The following is a 24,866-nucleotide window of genomic DNA, read 5'->3' as shown; positions in this document are numbered from 1 at the left end:
ACATGACGTATACATTGTTTTTTCAACAGAGGGTGGTTTGAATGTAAACATAGGTCACATCGTCTATACATCCTGTCAGTATGTAGGGGAATAAAGAAGCTCAGTGCTTTTGCGTTCTTCCCTATTGGACAGACAGAATATTTAACAATGGAAAGACCAAACTCAGAAGTTTTTCTGGTATGATTGGTTGGCTATTGCACCAGAGCACCTTGTCGTCGTCTAGTCTGTTTCACTCCACTGCAGGGGGAAAGCCTCTTCAACAATTCTCCATCTCATCCTGCGCTGTCTGTTGCCAAGCAATGCCCCCTGTGTGTACTTGGGTCATCTCTCCATCTTCTGTTTTGTCGCCCCCTTTTTCTTGTCCAGGGCCCAATTTCATAGAGCTGCTAAGCACAAACAATTTGCTTAGCATGAAATTTTTGCCTTCGATAAAAACAGCATTACTAACCAAATTTCCACATGATTTTCAGGATAAGCAAACAACAGCTGAATACCAGTAACAAGCGATATCCAACAAATGGAAATGTTGTTGCTGATCCTGCTTTTATCAAGGAAGAAATTTCATGCTAAGCAAATGTTTGTGCTTAGCAGCTCTATGAAATTGGGCCCAATTGATTGCTTTGCATGCACACATGTTGCTAGGTTGCCTGCCCATCTCCACTTCTTTGATTTAATTGTCCTGCACCTTGTAAACCACTACAATGTACACGTAAGCGCTTTGAGCGTCTTTTTAGGCAGATTTTGGCCAATATGAATGCTTTTTATTTTTTATTATTTATTACGGTCCCCTACAGTATATGTAAAGGGAAAAGGTCTCATACTTTATCGCTACAATAATGTGAGAGTGCATGAGTGTCACTGAGTGACAGATTTAGAGCACTATATTATAAGAAGCCACCATTATTATTATCGTAGATTCGATGTCTGATGACAATTTTGTATGAATTTTGTTTTCTTTTCCCAAATCGTTTTAAATTGCATGTTATGCACACTTTTGATCATTTGCATGTAAGGGGCGCATTATAAATTTCAAATATGATTATAACTCATTTATTTGTTTTTCCATATACACCGATGTATGTTTAGTTCTGTATACTATAATAAATACTTACTCAAGTTCTGTGTTAAAAAATCACAGGCATATTACTCGGGTGGGATTCAAACCCATGACCTTTGCAATTCTAGAGCAGTGTCATTCCAACTAGACCACCGAGATTGCCCAATGGCTAGAGGCAGTTCGAATCCTATGTTCAGCAGCAGGTAAATTATAACATGATTATTATTATTATTAAATTGTCTTAATTGTTTCTTTTTTTCTAGATGACAATGGGTTCGACACCGGTTTAGGAACAAGCAGCCTTCCGAGAGACTCTAGCCTAGTACCCAGAATGGACCACACCCACCAGGGTAATGGGATAGTCCAGATGAATGGCGGAGTGGCCAAAAACTCAAGAGATAAAAAAAGGCTGAGCAACAAACGAAATCAAAGAGGTAAGTTTGCAAATTACACACTATTTACCCTTCCGATTATTTTACATCTTGCTGAATCTTAAAGCCATTATACACTTTCGGCACAGAAAAACAAAAAAAAGATCACAGATTTACAAATAATTTACAGGGTTTACGGAAGGTAATGGTGAAAGACTTCTATTGAAATATTATTCCATGAAATGCTTTACATTTCGAGAAAACATTAAAACAATATCAATTCTCGATAGCTAGAATTACGGATTTATTTTAAACACATGTCATGTCACGGCGAAACGTGAGGAAACAAGAGTTTCTCCCGACTCCAATGACCGATTGAGCGTAAATTTTCACAGGTTTGTTATTTCATATATAAGTTGTGATACACGAAGTGTGGGACTTGAACAATACTGTTTACCGAAAGTGTATAGTGGCTCTCAAAGCAAGCAGGATATAAACTGTTGGAATTCGTCAAAGGCTTGTCCCTCACTTGGTGTATCCCAACATATGCATATAATAACTACCCTGAGAAAATTTTGACGCAGTTGGTCGAAGTTGCAAGAGAACATCAAAAGGAAAAGCACCAATGTTGCACAAAATGTGTGTGCTTTTAGATGCCTAAAAAGGCTTCATGCCTGAAGTTGTTTAATATTTGAGAGAGAAATTTGAGATGGTTCGACCATCTGGGTCACAAGAGAATAGTGAAAAACAGATTAAAAACTTTGCATTGCATCGATGCCAAATTAAAAATGAATAAAACGCTCCCTGAGCGAAAACTCCAAACGCGAAGTTAGATTATTTATTTCACATCAAATATGACGTTTACGACAGAAATATTTCAAGGGATGTTTTCAACTATCATCATCATTAGACCGTGTAAGTTTTATGTAAATCTGTGATCTTCACGATTTTTGTTTCTTGCCAATTCTGTAATGCTCCTTTAAAAAGTACAAGAATTTATTGTGGGAAGGACACAAGAATAACTTTCCTGAAATTATCTTATAGACCCCCTTAGGAAACCTATATTGGAGTTGAGTGATGTTGACTCTATCTGCTCCGAGGACATCAGGATCAGAATGGAGGAGACGCTAAACCTACAAGGTAATACAAGTTGCTTTTTGGGGAGACAGGCTTTCTTAATGGAAACAGCAGGACTTACAGATGCTCTGTATTTCACCTTGCTTTTTCTAAATGATTTTTTCTGCATAAATTTCATTCCTTTGACTGGTCTCAGAAAGAGCTGCATAAATGTGATGAACTCAATCTAATTGAGTCGTTTGTTAGAAATGTTATCATTGAGAAGAAACAACCAAAAACAAGGGTGAAATTTTTAAATATATTTGTTTTTTTAAATTTAAATGCTTACATAATATGTATCTGATTTTCTATTTGCAACTTCCTTCCTCATAAATAACATGAAAAAGGGCCTAAAATTTAAGCACTTAAAGAACGTGCCGATTTACTCAATAAACAACTCAGTATTTTTGTTTTGTATCATCCCTGGGTTGTTTCTGGTTTTATCACTTTGAAGGTAGTGTCTAAAGGAAGTATTAACATGGGATTTTAACAGTGTTAATATTAAAGGGTCGGTTGTAGGACAAAAAACACAGTGTCCACAGGTTTACATTAAACTTAAGCCCGGTTCATACTTCCTGCGAATGCGAATGCGAAGCGAATGTTGACGTCACAAATTCGCAACGAATAATTCGCAGCAGTTGAGCTCTGCTCGACTCGCCTGCGAATGTCGCTGCGAAAGGAGGGTTGTGACGTCAAATTCGCTACGCATTCGCATTCGCATGAAGTATGAACCGGGCTTTACTCATCAGTTTGAACATAATGATGGTAGAAATCTTCCTTGAAAATATTACTTGATGAGGTGCTGTAGTTTTTGAGAAATGAGTTAAACGATGTCATGAAAAAAATTTTGTATCAGCATGATCATGAGACAAAAATTATTTAAGCATGTAAGGACTTATTTTCGTGACATTGTTTTACTCATTTCTCAAAAACTACAGCACCTCAGCAACTAATATTTAAAAGTACGCTTTCTACTATCATTATCTTCAAACAGTGTAAGTTTGATGTAAATCTGTGCACATTGTGTTGTGTGTTATAAAAAGTACCAAAATCCTTTAAAGCAATAGCTATGCTCTTCAAATGAAATAAAAAATAATAGAAATCACCTAGATTTAGGTTGACAAATGACTCATTTTGCTTGATCTTGGCAAGTAATCCATACACCGCAACAGTTAAAACACCATATTGATGCTATCTCACTTCCATGCTTTTTCTAAATGATTTGGTGCTTTGAAATTCTTCTTTTGGCCAAACCAAAGATTTTATTGCCTGGGTCGCAATGGCTGAGGTCAAACAACGGTAATATGCACATGTTGACATTTCATGCACAACTCTCAGCCAATGATTGGTTTTCTGTGACCTAAGTGAAGCTGCTGCTGTAGCTTGCAGGGAGTCTATTGGTTTGTTAAAAATAATGAATTGTATTGAGGGACTTGTGCATCACTTACACTTAAAAAATACATTTCAAATGTATTCATCACCAAACGGTTGAAGAACATGCAACAATAAATATTGTTATACATTAAAGACAGTGGACACTATTGGTAATTGTCAAAGACTAGTCTTCACAGTTGGTGTATCTTAACATATGCATAAAATAACAAACCTGTGAAAATTTGAGCTCAATCTGTGGTCAAAGTTGCGAGATAATAATGAAAGAAAAATCACCCTTGTCACACGAAGTTGTGTGCTTTCTGATGGTTGATTTTGAGACCTCAAATTCTTAACTTGAGTTCTCACATCAAATTCGTGGAAAATTACGTGTACTTTTCTCTCGAAAACTACGTCACAGTCTTGTTGACTCGAGTCGGTGACTTGGACTCGAGTCAGACTCAAGTCACCAATTTTGTTGACTTGCGACTTGACTTGACTTGGACAAAAATGACTTGTGACTTGACTTGACTTGAGCAAAAATGACTTGTTACTTGACTTGACTTGAGTAAAAATGACGTGTGACTTGACTTGACTTGAGCAAAGATGACTTGCGACTTCACTTGACTTGAGAAAAAATGACTTGGTTACAACACTGCTACGTCACTTCAGAGGGAGCTGTTTCCCACAATGTTTTATACTATCAACCTCTCCCCATTACTCGTAATCAAGAAAGGTTTTATGCTAATAATTATTTTGAGTAAACTAATAATGTCCACTGCCTTTAACATAAGAAAATTTCTGATGCACTATTTTATGTGATGTACAGAGAAAATCCCGGTAAACTTGAGAGTTTTTGAAAACATTTGAATATTTATTGAAATTTTTAGCTGCATTTACAGGCATGGCATGTAACTTCTCAGCAGCTGTGTTGCTTATTTTCAATGTAAAACTTTAAAAAAAGGCAGTTTTTTGTTTGCAAAGATGAGAGACAAAACTGCATCTACAAACTTATGGAATGTACAGAGAAAAGACCTGGAAACTTAAGAGACATCTTGGAAAAAATTTAAATATTTTGTTGAAAATATTAGCTAAAACTAGAGACATGCAGCTTCTCAACATTTTTGTTCATTATTTTAAATTCCATGGTAGACTGCAAAACAGACAGTTTTTGTTTGCAATGTCAAAAAAAACAAACATTTTTGAACTGCTGAGAAACAACCAAAATGTTCGCTTTTCTCGACTGGACTTTGTACATCGTACATGTTACAGTGTTAAAGCTGTCAACTTTGCACCCTTCATGCACTATGTTACTGTTGGATAAATTGCGTGCATTTGTGTGCACAGAAGTCGACAAACATAAATGCTGACATTAATTCAGGTTATTTACTTGGTACACTTTTGTTTTGTCCACTAACCCACTCGAAGCATGTACAGCAAACTGACATCCACTGTACCAACACTTGATTGGAGGGGCATTTCTCAGAGATGTTTATACTATATTTCTATGTATTTTTGAATAAATGGTAAATTTTTAGTGTATATTTATATTACATATTTTTAGACACGCAAAACCAAAACGAATTTCACTGTTCAAATAATTGTTTTTTTTACAAGTGACAATAAAACATTATTCTATTATTCTATTTCTCATACCTCTGCTTGGGCTCCGGTTCCAGGCTCCTCTGATGTTTGAACCGCCACGGCATGCAAATAAAACGCTGCTTCAAAAAGTAAAGGCCTGGAAGGCCGAGCTGTGGTTCCACTGTGTATGGGCGTAAGCCATTGTAAGCAGTGCACAGAGCCTAAGTCGTAGATGGAGCCCAAGCCAGGGTTTGAGAAAGGCCCCTGGTTGATCTATGAGGGTGTTTGGATTGCTTCAAGGAAATCATTTTTTTAATTTAAGAAGCTGATTTGACACCATTTGCCTTGCCTTGCACTGACATTAAAGCCTGTTCATACTTCCTGCGAATGAGATGCGAATTTTGTGATGCAATAACCGGTACACTCTGTTTTTCATATGGTGACGCAGTAACTTCACTTCGCACAAAGCACTTATTCGCAGGAAGTATGAACCGGGCTTACCAGAAGCATTTTGAGCTATGCACATTCTATTGCGTTTGTAATAATAATGCTTTTTTTTTTAAAAGGGCTTGCTATAACATCCTCGCTTCCCCCTTCCCCATTTTTTGCTTTAAATTCTCACTTGCACACAGATTCAGACACCAACACACTGCATACCCACAATCCTTCATTTACCCATGATGCACCGTCACAGTACAGTACTCCGCGTTACTCCGCACACAGTCCGCACCACGAAACACCACAGGGGGAACAGACTGAGACGACCAGTGACCAGGAGTCGCAGGTTGCCGATAAAGAAGACAGTGATCGTGAGGAGATCACATCCAGAATCAAGGAAATAGTTTCCATGGCATTATCGGAATCTGCAAGCGCAGGTTCCTCCTCTGACTCAACCCAAGTTCTGGGTCATTATCACCACCAAAGATCGAAGGAATTAAGAAACTCAAATGTCAAAACAGCGTCATCATCGGCGGCACCAACAAGCCGATCTTTTCAGGAGCACCGGCGGGCCGGGCGAGGTTGTGACATGGACTCCATCGCAACGGAGGATTTTGAGCACATCTTCCAGACAAGTATTATCCGACCACAATCGTCTTCCAGTAATAATATAAGACTCTCCCCAAAGAAACACGCAGCTGCCGAGAAACCATCACATCCTGTCGGGACTTTGAAGTCGTCTCTGCCTCTGAAGGACACCGATCGACTCATGGTGCCCGGGCACGGAAAGCGTGGTAAATCACGACATCGTAAGAAGCGGACGGCTACCGTGCCGACATCCAAACCGAGCGGTCTTCCAGAGTATATGTACCTGCGCAAGGAGGTTACCGAGAGTGACCTCGGGTCAGATTCAATTAAGACTGAGGAATATGAGGGTCATTTTGAGGTTGCTAAGGTGATTGGTAAGAGGAAATTAACCTTTTTGGTAATTTTGTTTGATAAATAGTTTCCTTGGGTGGTCGGGTTGGCATAGTGGTACAACAAATTCCTCGCCTTCCACCTGTAGGACCCCGGTTTGAAGCACGCCGGGGCACCTCATTGTTTGTGAATTGAGTTTTCAGTCCCTACATGACTGCGTGGGTTTTCCCTGGAATAATTCTCAAGGGTTTTCCTCCTACATCTAAACATGAAATTCCTTCCTGTGTCTTCTCTCGATTGGGTGAGGCTTAAGCAGCAATTAAGTACGCTGTTCTGAAATTCCTTTGCTTCACACAACCAGAATTTAATTGAAATGAAATGAGGAATATTACGCTGCACTTTGAATCATTCTAATCACTAGTCTGTTCAGGCATCATTACACAGCTTTTACAAATCAGCTTTAGCTAACATTTTTTTGTGCAAAAAATAGTTAATGGCCTGACGTTTTGACCCTAGCAGAGTCTTTCTCGAAGGCTAAAACATTTTTTTTTTTACTGAGCTTTAGCAAAAAAGGAATTTAATAGCAATGATTGCCTAACTAACACCAGTGTGGTAAATATAGCTGTAATCAAATGTGATTTTCATTTCAAAACTTAGCTTTATTCAGTGTTCGCTTCAACCTAAAATGCCCAGTTTTTTTTTAGGTTTTCGAACCAATAAACAATAAGTTTTTCTAATCAAACAAAAATATATCTTGATGATTTGTGTTGTCATGGTATTTCTTGAGTGATAATGCCCTCTTGTGACAACATGTATATTATTGGAGTGGATGTTTGATTGATGACACTTTTTGAGTACATAAACAAGATTGTACTTGATCGATAATGTGGCTTTTAGAATTCATAAAATAGATTGTACATGTATGACCTTGGCACTGATGAAAGAGTTAACATAACTCATCATATATTTATTTGAAAAAGTTATAGCGCAAAATATCCCTGCTGAATGGTACTGTAAGAGTTCTTGTTAACTCATGCAATAAACCATTTGTTAGATTTGAATATAAGTCACAATGTACAGCTTACATTTGAATTCCTCAGACTAGAGAGACAGTTGCTATTATGTCTAATGGTTCGGACAACAATTTGTTAAGCAACCTCCAGATGAGCAAACCCTGGTACCATTGTGCCATACACATCCATTCAGAAATGTGTATAGGTGTTCACCGTCTCTTAGGTAACTAAGCAACAGCTTGCCTCTAATCATGTGACATAGCAACTGTCTCGATAGTCTGAGGAATTCAAATGTAAGCGGTAACATGAGATAAGCATGTCATAGTACCAGACATTAATCAAATAAAAAACAAACCCTTTCTTTATAGATTATCACTCCACCCCTAAATATGCAAAAGAGAGTAAACTTCCAAAGAGGTTGCGTCGTCACAACGTCCAGAGCGACCCGGAGTCCATCCAGACAGAGGAGTACGAGCAGCGCTTCCGCTCCTTGATGGTCAAGCACGTGGCCGGAGTACTGGTCAAGAGCTTTGACCAGGTGTCCATCCAGAGTGACCTGGAGTCTGTAGAGACAGGAATGGTGCATCAGAAATTCCAGGAGGCACTACAGAAAGGTGTGTGCTTTTGGAAACCTCTGGAGACAAAGGACAACCAAAAAAAAAGTACTCCATTGGAGAATTCTTAAGACTGGGGTGCTCATAAAGTAAATTTGTGTACAAAGTCTATGGGAAACTCAGGCCCGGAAATTCATCTTTGAGGTGGGCAAGGCGATTTTGTTTTTGAAAAAGGTACTCGTATGTGGAGCCAAGACCAGGGCAACTAGGCCATGACCTTTGTGGCCTCTGTTTAATTCCAGGCCTGCCACAGGCACACCTGGGCCAAAGGAAAGAACAGGGCCAAAGGAGAAAAAAAAAAATGTTCCACAGGGATGCATTTTTGAGAAAGGGTGAACCAAGGTGTGTTTGGTTGGTCAAATGTTTCTCTTCTGAGTTGATTTTCTGGTCAACCACGTCATCATCAAATCGAGCAAGCTCAGGCATTTCTGCGACGGTTCTCCACTGCTCCATGATTGCTAGTATATCGAATGCTGCTGTATAGGCTTCTAACCAACAGACCAAAGGTTTTTATTGCCATTAATTTACGAGTACAAATACCTTTTCTTTAAAGGTCCAGAAGTGAAAGTTTTTGATGAGTATGGTGACCGGAGCGATACGGATCCAATGCAGATGGAGGAACTGGAGCAGAAATTCCAAGCAGTACTTAAGCAGAAGAAAAAGGACAAAAAAAGATACACACAACGAGGTAAATCAGGTTTTAATAATGAGTGTCTATTTCTGATTTTAATTCAATCGCACTGTTTTTATCTTTGGTATTTCGCCTGTATATTGTAATACTTGTTATAGATGTTTATATTATATATTCGCTGAATTTTTGTATAAATGGTCAATTTTTAGTGTAGTTTTTATATAACATTTTTTTAGACACGCAAAACCAAAACGCATTTCAATGTACAAATATTTGTTTTTTACAAGTTACAATAAAACATCATTCTATTCTATTCTAAATAACACAATGTCAATGTTGGGTCAGGACTTGTCTTAGGAAGAACTATACATAAATAGTAAACTTTTGGGTACAACCATGTGTAAATCTCTTTTGTGGGAGTGTTGGCTCTGAGAAGGAAAGAATAGTCTTGGTTTAAAGGCACCGGGTCGATTTCACAAAGTGTCCTTACTTAGGACTAGTCCCAGGAGGTATTAAACAGGCAAGTCCTTAAGATGAGCAACCCACCCTAACATGAGATAAGACTTAAGTCTTAACTCTTTGTAAAAATCCACCCTGGACACTTTTGGTAAATGTCAAAGACCAGTATATTTCTCAATTGGTGTATCCCAACATACATGTATTCATAAAATAATTATTTGGACTCAATTGGTCATCAAGTTGTAAGAGAACAATGAAATAAAAAACACCCTTGTTGCACAACTAGTGTGTGTGCTTTCAGATGCCTAGCAAAGGCTTCAGGCCTGAAATCTTTTCATAATTGAGTGACAAATTACCTCTCAAAAGAGGGGGCTATTTCTTACAATGTTTTATACTATCAACAGCTCTCTCATGTGCGTTAAAGTTTTTTATGCTAACAATTGTTTTGAGTAGTTACCAATAGTGTCCATCAGTGCCTTTTAACTTAATTGGGAAAGCTACATAAATCATTTGGTATTCACAGTAAAAAGTGATTTTCTTTGTTTGATTGTTTTTCATTCAGACACTGATGAGGGTGGAACTAGTGATGTGGATAGTGTTCGGGCGATACCATCAAAGTCTGAAACTGGTAGTCCGCCAAATAGACAAGGAACAAACGGACGCAAACAAGCACAGAGGCTGCTCAATGGTAAGATATGAAAAACTTATTTTTGTATTTATAGGGTTTGGTACCGTAATAACAAGTTCTTGCCCATCGATCAATTTTGTTGCCGTGATATGTATACCGTGCTCACTGTGAATGACGATGTACGTAATATAATAATTTACCTGTAGAAGCTTCAGCGTCATTAGTTGTCAAGTTTTTGAGGGGAAAACAAAGTGAAAACCACAAAGCAAAGTTTTTAGGAGAGTCGCGTTAATCCGTTGTTCATGCTAAAACGGTTTTCGTCTCACTGAGAAGAAAATAACTATTTGTAAAATGCTTTGCTCCTTTCTTAAAAACAACAGCACCTTGATAGGTAATATTTTAAGAAGAAGCCTTCTACCATCATTATCTTTTAACCATGTAAGTTTGGTGTAGATCTGTGGCTTTTGTGTTTTGTGCCGTACAAAAACTACACAAACCTTCAAAGGCAAGGGTCTGGTTTTTTTTTTAGATCAAACTATATTCAGCAATTTAAAAGACAAGTTTAAAAACAGAAATTATTAGATTTAGCAAAGTCCAGTCAAGTCTAAAGGCTCTCTCTTCTTCCTTTCTATGTTTTACCCTGGGCAGGAAAACTAATTTGTGGTGTCTGGCAGATGTCTCTCCATAAATTTGGCCAATTGATTCCTTTAATCTTTCTCATCTCCCTTGGGAGTAAACAGCATGGGTTGCCGTGGGGCTCAGAATGCTTTTTTAAACACAATATCGTCCTCTACCCACGCAGGTACCCGTTCATACCTTGTAATGAATTTGTTTTTCTGTACTTGTTGCCTTCCAAATAAAGGCATTCAAAACAGAAATCTGTTTCTGCCTCACTTGGATTAATGACCTTTTTTATACACCCAAAAGACATGTAGGATGTTTATCCTCCAGAATAGAACACTGTATTTGTCCAAAACAATTATGTGATCTGGCAGTCAGGTTAACTGAGTAGTTTCTTTCCATACATTTTCACCTCTGTGGACCCCGGTTAAAGTCCCTACCTGACTGCTTGCCTGGGTTTTCCCCATAGGTGTTTTTTTTTAACGTCTAAAACTGAAACTTCTTTATTGTCTTCTCTAAAAAAGTTGTGTGATGTTTCCATTAGGATATTTTGTAGACTAGGGGCCTTTTTAATTCAGATTTAGATCATCTGCAGGAAGGAAGGACTGCCTTTAAAGGCAGTGGACACTATTGGTAATTGTCAAAGACTAGCCTTCACAGTTGCTGTATCTCAACATGCATAAAATAACAAACCTGTGAAAATTTGAGCTCAATCGGTCATCGAAATTGCGAGATAATTATGAAAGAAAAAATAACCCTTGTCACACAAAGTTGTGTGCGTTTAAATGGTTAATTTCGAGACCTCCAGTTCTAAATCTGAGGTCTCAAAATCAAATTCGTGGAAAATTATTTCTTTCTCGAAAACTATGGCACTTCAGAGGGAGCCGTTTCTCACAGTGTTTTATACCATCAATCTCTCCCCATTACTCATCACCAAGTAAGGTTTTATGCTAATATTATTTTGAGTAATTACCAATAGTGTCCACTGCCTTTAACTGAAGGCATTTTAACAATACTTACCCTCTGAACTTGCTGTAGTTTACTATTATTCATCATTGTACACAGTCAAGTCTTATTGGAATTGCCCCCTCTTGTGATGAGTCGGCTTTATAACTCTGGTGTCGGTGTCTGTTTTCCGAGGGAAATCTGTTCGCCAGCGATTCTGTTCCCCATATGGGGAATTAACATACATGTAGGTTGGAGGAGGAGGATTTAAAAGATCTCGTTATCAGAAGGAGTTTAGACACAGTTTGCCTTAATGGTGGGACCGAATATCCAGGGGGACAACATCTCCTGCCTCACATGCCTCACCGGATAAATAAGCAGCCTTTGCAGTTGGTGTGGCTCGTTATCTGAGGATGAGCCCTCTGTTGAGCTCAGAGAGGCAATGGCGTTGCCTGTTGTTCACACATCCTCTTAATATTAATTAACAAGTGTTTTTGTGTAGTTTGAGATCTTTCTCAGGTCAGGGGGTGTGTTTTTTGTATAATGGTTAGTACATGTAAATGCTTTGTTTTGTGAAAAGTTATGTTTTGAAGTAATGCGTTAGGGAAACTTATATCAGTTTTTTCTCCCAAAATTTGAAACTGAGAAAATTTTAACCTTATACACCGATGTCTGTTAGCACTGTTTACTTACTATATTCCTGAGTTCTGAGAAAAAAATCACAGGCATATACCAATATACTCGGTTGGGATTCGAACCCATGCCACGACCTATGTAATTCTAGAGCAGTGCCTTACCAACTCGACCACTGAGATTGTCTGTTTTTTTTAGCATCAGGTATCACAACAATTTAAAATATGTTTAATTTTTTAAGGCACTGGACACTAATGGGGAGCTGTTGGTAGTATAAAACATTGTGAGAAACGGATCCCTCTGAAGTAACACAGCTTTTAAGAAAGAAGTAATTTTTCACGAATTTGATTTCGATACCACAGAATTAAATTTTGAGGTATTGAAATCAAGAATCTGAAAGCACACAACTTTGTGTGACAAGGGTGTTTTTTCTTTCATTACTGTCTTGCACAACGACGACCAGTTTGAGTTCAAATTTTCACAGGTTTGTTATTTTATGCATATGTTGAGATACACCAACTGAGAAGACTGGTCTTTGACAATTACCAAGTGTCCACTGTCTTTTAAGTTACCAATTGAGTATTGCGACTTATTAAGTCAAATAGGTGAGCTTTGCGGTAGATCCATGGGTAAATCTCGTTCAGAGTAACAAAGTCAAGACATTCATTCAGCAAATCAATTTTTGTTATATCTTTAGTGATCGAGTGTTACTTGAATAACCATAGAGTTGCCCACGGTATAAAATGTCAATTGTACTGTTTGCAAAACTCCCTGACCGAAAAGATTGTGATCTGTCTGTGACACAGCAATGCGTCATTGACGGTTTGACTAGAGATCCTCTGGGCATCCCAGGAGAGATTAAACATGGCTTCTGGATCTCTCTAGAGGTAGTACAAAGCATCAGGTCTGATCTTCAGCATTTATTGTCAATGGGAATTTGTCGGTCCCAATAAAGAAATGTACTCTTGAGGTCGCAATTTGTCGGTCGCAATAAAGAAATATACTCTTTAGGGTTAAAAAACAAAGTTGTAAAGAGAGGACTGTATTCAATGCTATTATTGTGAGGCTAAGCAGAGATGTGTTCCACGTGCACAAACAGAGTTTATGCATAGTTAAGCAAGCAGGGAATGGTGATCGTAAGCGCTGAAGTCAGCAGTAAGCAGAGGGATGAAATTAGGCCCTGAACTAGACATGACCACAGCCAAATAAAACCCTCAGCCATTATTATAAGACCTTTCTATTGTTCACAAAAAGTCATACACTGGTTGGCATGGACGGCCAAAGGTAGCAAAACATTGAATCGTGTGAACACATACTTTCGTATTACTATATCACATACTTTCAAAAACCAAGTTCAACATTTTCTGCAAATTTTCCATTAAATAATGACACCGAAGCCACCCCCCAGAGTTATGCCACTGTATGCAATACCTATATATCACTGAGAATGCCAATTAAAAAGAAAACAGGCTTGAACCATCACTCACTACATTCTCTAAAATATTATAATTTGAAATATTAATGTTTAGTATTTTTCCGCTCAAAGGAAATCGCCCCATGGTGAAAGGATGTCCCGTATTATGTAGAAAAACACGTAGCGAGGTTAGAACGTGCGTTTATAACATTATGCCATGTATGCCATAGGGAAACGGGGCAGATTTCAACAAAAGGGTTGCCCTCGTAACATTTCACGTTACAGAAGGGGGAGTGGTTTTGTAAATGTTTTACTTTCGCTGATTTAGCATTGTTTACTTTTATTTAGAACGACTCAACTCTTTGTAGCTAGAGCCATATTTTTCTTCAGCAAGGAGATAATTACATTGTAGGCCCAATTTTATAAAGCTGTTAAACAGTTAGAGGGAAGGTACACGTTTGGTATTTACTCAAAACAAATATTAACTTAAAAACTGACTTGGTAACGAGCGTTTGAGAGCTGTTGATAGTACAAAACATTGTGAGAAACGGCTCCCTCTGAAGTAGCATAGATTTTGAAATAGAGGTGATTTCTCACTAAAAAAATAAAAGACTTCGAGCTAGAAGTCTTTTATTCTTATCTGAAAGCACACAAATTCGTCCAACAAGGGTCTTTTTACTTTCATCATTTTCTCCCAACTCCGATGACCAATTGAGCTCAAATTTTCACAGGTTTGTTATTTTATGCATAAATGTTGAGATACACCAAGTGAGAACACTGGTCTTTGACAATTACCAATAGTGTACCTTCCCTTTAAGCAGAAAATTACTGCTTGAAGCAAAAATGTAGTCAGTCACATGCCAGACTTAATGCAGACTTAATGTAAATTTGGCTGGGAAGCTGATTCTGCCAAGCAGTACATTTCTGTGCTTAGCAAGTTTTTGTACTTATATACAGGCTTTCTGGAATTGGGCCCTGTCATGGTCACGTTTTTTTTCCATAACTGGCCCATATGTTCACATCAGAGATTCTCCTTCCATACACACATTAAAAAAACTTTCCTATTTTCCATTTCTGTCTAGCTTCTTTTTAGGTTCTACGTAGATTTTCTGTGAAGCGCTTTGATCTTGTTTAAAGGGTATATATGTACTTTTTCCTAACAAAAAACCACAATGTCCACAGATTTACAAAAACTTACACAATTTGAAGATGATGATAGTAGAAAGCTTCCCTTGAAATTTTACTTACTGAGGTGCTGTAGTTTTTGGGAAATGAGTAAAAGTAATAATTTTCATCTCAGTTTTAGCGTGTAATAACGTATCAACCCGAGTTATGCTATGTTTTTGGTATAATATCATAACTGGCTAAGGGGATTTTACATGCTAAAATAATTTTGGTCTCATGAGATTAATATTATTTTATGACTAGTTTTACTAAATGCTCAAAAACTACACAACCTTAGTTAGTAATATTTGAAGGGAAGCTTTCCACTATCATTATTTTCAAACCCTGTAAGTTTAATGTAAATCTGTGGACATTTTGAAAAAGTACGCGAATCCTTTATATAAATACTTATTGTTATTATTATTACTAAGCAAATTTGCAATACGCTGACAAGGTTTTTTTGACAATGAATGCAAATATTGATTATTTAAACGAATGACAAGGTTCTCCTTATAGCTAGCATATAAGGGTGATACGTGCAAAAATTGCGTGCTGGTATGCGTGAAGTACAGCCGATACGAAAAACAACAAAAATAAATACTAGCAATTTTGTTTTATCTGATCAAATTTACAAATGTCATCAAGATAAAACCATTCAGATTGTGTTGTCATGGTTGTAGGGCTTTTATAATCAAGTATAAACATTACGCAGACCTCATTTTAATAGATGTTAATTTTTCATCGTGGATAAAGAATATAACTTGCGTCGATGTGTAGAAACCCAAGGCTAAATACAAATTATATTCTTTGTCACATTCTTTAGCATCTATTAAATTGTTGCTGTACCTGCTGTTAGCACAATGGATTCAAACTGCCTTGAGCCACCGGGCAATCTCAGTGGTCTAGTTGTGAGACATCTGCTCTAGCCAGTCGTTGGCTCTAGCAATACTAAAGTTGTGGACTTGAATCTCACCGAAGTGTTTTGCCTGTGGATTTTTTTTCGCAGAACTTGAGAAAGTACACTTTACAATACATACAATGTAAGGGTAAAAACAAGATGATAGTAATTTTTGTATCATCTCAAATTTTCAAAAACAATCAAGATAAATTTGTTTTTGTTAATATGCCCCAGTTTGCACAGTAGGGTTTTCAAAACCAAAGATAAACATAAAGAAAAAACAAATTACTTAAATTAGCACTTTGTTATAAATGCTATGAAAAATCACCTACTTTAATAGTCGCTTTTTATATAGCGCAGGCCTGATACTTCACACGGAGACACTGGAGGCGATTGCCTCCGTTGCCCCTTGTCATTGCCGTGATGCCCTTGAAATGCTCCAGTAGAAATTACACAAGCCGCAAATCCCTCAGAGCATTACATGTGGGCCCAATGTATGTGGCTTACAGAAGGAAGGGGGTGGGGACCGGGAGAAGACATACTGAGAACTTTTTGTTCAGGTATTGATCGGACCGAGTGCAATTTTAGGTTTGAGAAATCTTAATTATCCATTCGAACATCCAAAATCTGTTGAGAGCTTTTCATGTCTATGTGGCTTATGGAGAGAGAGGGATGGTGGCAGGGAGGCTGGGAGATGACATTACAAGACACCTTTCTTCTTTCAGATATTGTGGGCTGAGTCAAACTTAAAGGCAGTGGACACTATTGGTAATTAATCAAAATAATTATTAGCACAAAACCTTTCTTGGTAATGAGTAATGGGGAGAGGTTGATGGAATAAAACTTTGTGAGAAACGGCTCCCATGAAGTAATGTACATGTAGTTGTCGAGAAAGAAGTAATTTTTTCACAAGTTTGATTTTGAGACCTCAGATTTAGAATTTGAGGTCTCGAAATCAAGCATCTAAAAGCACACAACTTTGTGTGACAAGGTGTTTTTTTCTTTCATTATTATCTCACAACTTTGACCACCGATTGAGCTCAAATTTTCACAGGTTTGTTATTGTATGCATACGTTGAGATACACCAACTGTGAGCTAGTCTTTGACAATTACCAATAGTGTCCAGTGTCTTTAATGTTTGAGAAGCTCAATTTACTACTGCATTAAAAAAAAAAAAAATCTGTTGAGAGTGTTCCATGGCAGGGTGGCTGGGAGATGACATTATACAACACCTGTTTTTTTCCAGATATTGGGGATTGAGTAAAACTTAGAGCCAGTGGACACTTTCAGTAAACAGTATTGTCCAAGGCCCACACTTTGTGTATCACAACTTATATATAAACTAACAAACCTGTGAAAATTTAGGCTCAATCGGTCATCGGAGTCGAGAGAAAATAACAGGAAAAACCAACCCTTGTTTCCGCACGTATCGAGAATTGATAATTGTTTTAATGTTTTCTCAAAGAGTAAAGCATTTCATGGAATAATATTTCAAGGGAAGTCTTTCACCACTACCTTCTGTAAACCCTGTAAGTTATTTGTAAATCTCTGAACTTTTTTTTTCTGTTCCGAAAGTGTCCAATGGCTTTAATGATTGAGAAACTTAATTGAGCAATTCAAAAATCTTGAATCTTTTGAGAGCATTACATAGTGTGGCTTATATGGAGAGAGTGCTAGTGGTATGGTAATTAAACACATTTCCGTGCTAACTAAGCAAATTTCAATGCTGAACTATAGCAGACAAATTTTCTTAAAATCATAAGCCCATTTCACAGGTTAGCAAGAACAAGGCAGCCAGCTTTCAGCATAGATTTACAAATTGTTGTACATGTATGTGTATCATTCATTTTCATACAGTGCACCCAAACTTTGACATGCTTTTTCAGTGCTGTGAAATGGAAACTTGTGAAGAACGCACACAAATCCGGGCAATTCATTTTTATATACTAATTTTGGTTTTTACCCATCACCGATGTATGTTAGCACTGTATACTCAGTACTCAGCATTTTTATATTCATTAAAGGTTTTTGGTACTTTTTGTAGGACACAAAACACAATGTCCACAGATTTACATCAAACTCACACTGTTTGAAAATAATGATGGTGGAAAGCTTCCCGTTAAAATATCACTTTCTGAGCTGCTGTCATTTTTGAGAAATGAGTAAAGAAATCACACAAATAATTTTTGTCTCTAGACGATAATTATTTTAGCATGTAAAACATATTTTTACTCATTTTTCAAACTACAGCACCTCAGCTAGTAATATTTTCAGGGAAGCTTTCTACTATCACTATCTTCAAACCGTGTGAGTTTAAAGTAAATCTGTGGACATTTTGTTTTTTTTGTTACAAAAAGCACCCAAATCCTTTAAAGAGAAAATCATCGCAATTCTGGCAGCATGGAAAGCATTAAATTTCTAATGGCATTCAACCAAATTCAAGAAGCTGGAATTACTCATATATTCATATTCCAGCAGCTGCACTTAATGTGATAAATTGAATTATGAAATGATTGAGTTTGGAAAATGATCTGATAATGAAATCTGATTTGAAGTGAGGAGGGGAGGAGGGAATCTCATTAAAGGAACACGTTGCCTTGGATCGGACGAGTTGGTCTATAAAAAGCGTTTGTAACCATTTTGTATAAAATGCATATGGTTAGAAAGATGTTTTAAAAGTAGAATACAATGATCCACACAAGTTTGCCTCGAAATTGCGAGGTTTGGCTTTTACTGTGCGAACCAACAGGGTCGGCCATTTATGGGAGTCAAAATTTTGACTCCTATAAATGACCGACCGTGTTAGTCGACGAGGTAAAAGGAAAACCGTGCAATTTCGAGGCATGTTTGTGTGGATCATTGTATTCTACTTTTACAACATCTTTTTACCCATGTGCATTTCATAACAAACGGTTACACACGCTTTTCAAAGACCAACTCGACCAATCCAAGGCAACGTGTTCCTTTAAGAGTTCAATTGTTGCCCGATTCACAGTGTTTTTTATGTTGTCAAAAGTTGCCATATAAAGTATAAAAGGCACCGCAGCCGATTTCATGAAAGACTAGGATTAATCGTATCTTGAGTTAGGACAAGTAACCCGTCCTAACTTAAGCCCCCAAGGCCTTCTTACATAGCTACACTGCCGATATAGTGACCTATTGTTTGTAATTGTCTTCCTATCTTGTGCATCGTTCATCCAGATCAGATTCAGAACGAATTCTGCATCTAAATGCAAATCATATTCACAGTATCCTTTTGAAAGCCGATATAACTTAAAACTGCAGATGATGCATTGATGAGTATCAGTCTCACTTTTTTAAAGAATTATAATGAGCATGCTGTTTAAAGGCAGTGCATGGACACTATTGGTAAATACTCAAAAAAATTATTGCCATAAAACCTTTTATTGGTGACGAGTAATGGTATAAAACATTGTGAGAAACGGCTCCCTCTGAAGTGCCATAGTTTTCGAGAAAGAAGTAATTTTTCCACGAATTTGATTTTGAGACCTCAGATTTAGAACTTGAGGTCTCGAAATCAACCATCTAAACGCACACCACTTCATGTGACAAGGGTTATTTTTCTGTCATTATTATCTCGCAACTTCGATGACCGATTGAGCTCAAATTTTCACAGGTTTGTAACTTTATGCATATGTTGAGGTACACCAAGTGAGAAGACTGGTCTTTGACTATTACCAATAGTGTCCAGTGTCTTTAAGGGTAGAGTAGACAAGAATGATGTTCTACTGGGTTATTGTACATGCATTACAAAACACACATACGGTACGTATGGTTTTGTGTCCAAACTGGAGGACGGAGCAATAAATGCTCAAGTGAGACACTTGACACAAGTGTCAAGACTTGGATGATGAGAAAAAAAAAACATTTTCAGCATTGCACAATTGTTACTAGAGGAAATTGGTTGCCAAGTCAATCAAGAAAGGCGTTTTCCAATGATTTTTAATCTGTTTTAAATGGGAATTTTTGTCAATTGCTAAAAAAAGAGTTGAAAGGGGGCTGAAAACCTTTGAGGACATTCAAGCAAAAAAAATTCTTTGTCAGACATGTCAGAGAAAGTTTGATAAAAAAGGTTAATCCAGGAAAGTGCTAGATGCATGTTTGGGATAAAGATTAGGGTGGGGATCGATGCTGTCCCCATTTTCATGGCTCGGCTGCTTACCGTAAGCAAAGAATTGACGCTTACAGAAGCAGTGAGTTCAGAAGCAAGCGTATTTCGCAGGTTAGCAGGGATTTTGGTTTGTGCGTGTGCGTACTTCTTGTAACTATAAGCATTCTTCGCTAACAGCTAGTGCCGCAATTCCGTGCTTGCACAGTAAGGAAAGAATGTTGATCGTAAGCGCAGAAGTCAGCTTTAAGCAGAGCCATGCAATTCGGGCCTGCTGTTGACGTACCTTTAAAGTATGTACCTTTAAAGGAATTACAGAATTGATTTTTGCTAACAAATCAGTTGCTGGTAGATGTAATACCCTATTTATAAACCGACAAACCTGTGGAATAAAACCCTCACTGAGCGATAAACAGGATTTTAGTTTTATTTATTTCTAATCAAAATATGACATCTCATTCAGAAATCGTTCAAGAGATGTTTTCTACTATCATCATCATTAGACAGTGTAAGTTTTATGTAAATAGTGATCTAAAACAAGGTTTTTTTTCTTCTTCTTAATTCTATAATGTTCCTTTAACAAATGGAAAGTTTTATAACGAACCAAAATTGTTAAGTGACTGATTATTACTTAGTTGCCTTGTGATGAAGTGGCCGCATGGAACTAAAATATTTGCTCATGAATTTATAAAGCAAGGAAGTCAATAAGAGACCAATGCTCATGCCTTTTAAATGAGGAATTGTGTAGGCCGAAGCAATCATCGCCTACTCATCAGGGAACGAAATGAAGCATTGCAAAAAATGCAGGATACGTTTTACAATTTGCCATTAACATAAGAGTTTGATTTCAACAAGGCTGGAATTAATCAAGGATTGATTGTTCCCGTTTTTTCTCTCAGATATATGTTTTTGTGAAAATTTTCCACGGGCTTGCCTATCAACGGATTGAGTCTCGTTGTATCTAGGTTTTTCCTTCTTCGATGGCATTGTGTTCACTCGTGTGCCCTTGAGCATCTGTTCATCAAATTGAATCCCATCCAGTCGGAGTACAATAATTGCTTGACGGAGTGTGGTCGGCCGTTTTTCTGCCTCAGACATTTCTCACGTTGATTTCCAAGACACCGAGCTTCTGAAATTTTGTTCAATTTCAGGCCGTATTCTTGTGTGATGTTTTCGTTTTGGAGAGAAAAAAACAATAATGAGTTGGTATTGAAGGAAATCACCTGGAGCTTGTGGAGAAGTTACTTCAATTGGGTTTTAATTGTTTCATTCCCATGGTCTGAGGACTTTGCATTCATTGCACGAAGTCATCTTTTGTGTTGCTTTTTCTTCTATATGCGGTAAAAACTACAAAATAAAAAGGGACTTGTTAGCATCGAGGTGGAAAACTATGCATCATTTTAGGTATCTTCAGAATAGCGGACAGCATCGGGCAAAAGCGGCTCATGAGATTTGTACGTATAGAATTGTGTATTTGTAGTTTGCATTTGTGTGAAGTTGAGTATTTTCTGTAGAGATTTGAGATATTGACTCTTTATTGATAAAATGAATTATGTCTTGTTTGTAAAAAAAAAAAAAAAAAGGAACAAGTTGCCTTGGATCGAACAAGTTGGTCTATAAAAAGCGTTTGTAACCGTTTGTATAAAATGCATCTGGTTAGAAAGATGTTTTAAAAGATGAATACCATGATCCACACAAACATGCCTCGAAATTGCACGGTTTTCCTTTTACCTCGTCGACTAACACGGTCAGCTATTTATGGGAGTCAAATTTTTGTCTCCCTTGGGTGACCGTGTTAGTTTGCAAATTAAAAGGAAAACCGTGCAATTTCGAGGCAAATTTGTGTGGATCATTGTATTCTACTTTTAGAACATCTTTCTAACCCTAACATATGCATTTCATAACAAAAGGTTACAAACGCTTTTTATAGACCAACTCGACCGATCCAAGGCAACGTGTTCCTTTAATGGTATGACGTTTGACTCTAGCAGAGTCTATCTTTAGCCTTCAAGAAAGACTCTGCTATGGTCGAAACAGTTTGCAGGTGAGCAGTTTGCATTAGTCAATCCAGGAAAGGTCAAAGGGAACTTTTGAAGGGGCAGCGGAGGCCATGTCCTCCGTTGCCTGTGTGTAATTCAAGGCCTGTGTTCATTGTACAATCTGTTTAAAGGAATATTACAGAATTGGTAAGAAACAAAAATCGTGAAGATCACAGATTTTCATAAAACTTACACGGTCTAATGATGATGATAGTAGAAAAACATCCCTTGAAATATTTCTGTCTGAAATTTCATATTTGATGAGAAATACATATTCTAACTTCGCGATTGGAGTTTATCTATCGCTCAGTGATGCAAAATTTGTAATCGGTTTTTCACTATTCTCTAGTGACCCAGATGGCCGATCGATCTCAAACGTCTACAGGTTTGTCAGTTTGTGTATTTGGTGGATTACATAAAGTGCTTACACTGCCAGCAACTGTTTTGTTAGCAAAAACCAATTCTGTAATGTTCCTTTAAGAAAGTGGAATAATCAGGAATATTGTACTTGTTGCAAGAAAGTGAATGTTTTGTTGAGCTGGATAAGGCATTTATGTAACCTTCACCTAGAATGTTATACTGAACATTTTTATGTGACACCAGAGATTTAATTTCTCACCTTTATCATGTCTTTAAAGGCATTGGACACTATTGGTAATTACTCGGGAAAAAAACATAAAAACTTACTTGGTAATTAGAAATGGAGAGCCGTTGTTACTGTAAAACATTGTGAGCAAGGCCTCCTCTGAAGTAACATAGTTTTTGAGAAAGAGGTAGTTTCTCAATTGAAGCCTTTATATGCATCTAAAAAGCACGCAAATTCAAGTGCAACCAGGGTGTTTTTTCTTTCATTATTCTCTTTAAACAATTCATCAACAATTTTAAAAGAATTGTTATTTTATGCATATGTTGGGACCACCAATTAGGAATACTGGTTTTGACAATTACAAAAGGTGTTTAGTGCCTTTAAAAACATTACCTTTCATCATGCTTTTAAAGCAACAACTTTGCTTTTTTTATTTGTGAAAAGAAATTGTGTTTGATTAATTTCATGCATTATTTTTCTCATTTGCGGTGCCAGACTTCCCTTTGTGATCTGCTTCAGATACACAGCTAATAATTTACTGAGTGTACAAAGAACATGCGCCAATTTTCTTGATGTTTTCCCATGATCAATATTAAACTAATAATGCGTCTTTGAAGAGCAGACGTGGCGGCAACGATTGAGGATGAAATATTAAGTTAACATTGTTTAGGTTATGAGCTACAGTTGGTCAAAGGAAGCAAACGGAGAATCGCACATACAAAAGGATAATTGGGAAGATTGGGTGTTGGGGGATCAAGGCAAAGAGTAGTTGCTTAAAAAAAGACAATAGTTATATAAATTGTGGCTCTGACTTACCGGAACATAAAACACTAACAGGCATGATAATTTTCCAGTATGGTTTCCAAATTTTTTTTAAAAAGTATTCATAAATACCCCAGAGAGTTTCTGTACTCCTATTGGTCGAGAGTGCATCACATGGGGGTGTTTAAACAGTTGATAATGACAAGTGTTTATATCCGGCTGGCTTCCGCCTTTCGGCGCACAAGACTATCATGCGGAACGTGCAATTCATAGCTATGTAACGGCACATAATCTATTTCTCAGCGCACGCGTAATCTATTTCTAAGCGCATGCACATGCACACAACCCTTGCGCAACATACTCTTCACAAAGTTTTTGAAAAAAAATATTTCAAACTTCGAATTTTCAACTGTCAAAGTGTCTGTACGTGAATTTTTAAAACTTTTTTTAACAAAAGCACATTTATGGATGGGCATAAAAAAGTAGTGACTCGTTCTTACACGACAGTTTAAAACCTTGCAGGATCGTTGCCGTGCGATAAAGGCCCTCGCCTTTGGCTTGGGCTTTTATCAAACGGCAATTTGACTCTGGCGGCTTGAAACGGCGATGTAAGAACTTGTCGCTACCCTTTTATTCCCTTATTTAAGAGCCTACAACATGCGTACAAAAAGGTCAGCCTAATGTGCTCGTTAACATTTTCATACCTTTTTCCAAGGACGTGACATCATGTCTGATTTAAGTGCCCCACCTGATTCGATCCCACTTGAGTAATATGCTTATGATTTCTTGTTCGCAGAGCTCAGGAAAGGCCAGTAACATACATCAGTGTGTATGGGTAAAACCAAAATTATTATTGTTTTGGTGTAACATAGTTGTATAATAGTTGTAATAATTTTTGTGTGACCCACAGGTGGGCGGCAAACGCATCACTCCCGGGACCCATCTCCCCGCTCAAGTGCCTACAGCTCAAGCCGGTCATCCCCAAGAGTCTCAAGTACCCCTGCCCGGCCTCAGCCATCGACCAGTAGCCCCTGGGGCACCCCACGAGACATCAGCCCAAGTCCGCCCCAGCAGAGCCCCACCTTACAGCAGGGCGTGCATCCACAGTTTGCATTCGCTCCACAGCTACAGGGGAAGCCGTGTGGGAACCACGAGAAGGCTGCTCAGAGGTAAGACGTTCCGTCTGCAAGCTTGTTTTTAAATCATTCCAAGCTTTGTAAATTCTCCATTTGCTTGTTACTCCTCCGCTGACAATGTAAAAGCCTGGAGAAGGCCATGGCCTCATTGCCCCCCTGGTCTCAGGCATTGGTGGCCTGCAAAAGTGTCTCATTGACTTGAAGATTTTCCAATGGAAGTTCCAATGGACGTGCCCTCTGCAAAATGAAAAATGGCCTTCTTGCCCTTCCAACATGTTCAATAATAAAAATCCAGGCCTGATTGCGGCCTACAGGGTCATTAACTCTGATGGCTCACT

At 37.7% G+C, this 24,866-nt stretch overlaps 1 protein-coding gene across 1 annotated transcript in view; it reads left to right on the top strand.

The window, feature by feature from the left end:
* LOC117290169 overlaps positions 1-24,565 on the top strand; it is a 59,749-nt gene extending 35,184 nt beyond the window's left edge. The window contains exons 7-13 of the mRNA XM_033771425.1: positions 1,321-1,491; positions 2,473-2,568; positions 6,132-6,899; positions 8,237-8,482; positions 9,036-9,170; positions 10,135-10,260; positions 24,303-24,565. Coding sequence (XP_033627316.1) covers positions 1,321-1,491; positions 2,473-2,568; positions 6,132-6,899; positions 8,237-8,482; positions 9,036-9,170; positions 10,135-10,260; positions 24,303-24,565 — 1,805 coding nt within the window. The remainder of the gene's footprint in view (positions 1-1,320; positions 1,492-2,472; positions 2,569-6,131; positions 6,900-8,236; positions 8,483-9,035; positions 9,171-10,134; positions 10,261-24,302) is intronic.
* The last annotated feature ends 301 nt before the right edge of the window (positions 24,566-24,866 follow it).

The sequence above is a fragment of the Asterias rubens genome, chromosome 5 (assembly GCF_902459465.1).
Source record: "Asterias rubens chromosome 5, eAstRub1.3, whole genome shotgun sequence".
NCBI lineage: Eukaryota > Metazoa > Echinodermata > Asteroidea > Forcipulatida > Asteriidae > Asterias > Asterias rubens.
This window is presented reverse-complemented; position numbering and strand designations above follow the sequence as displayed.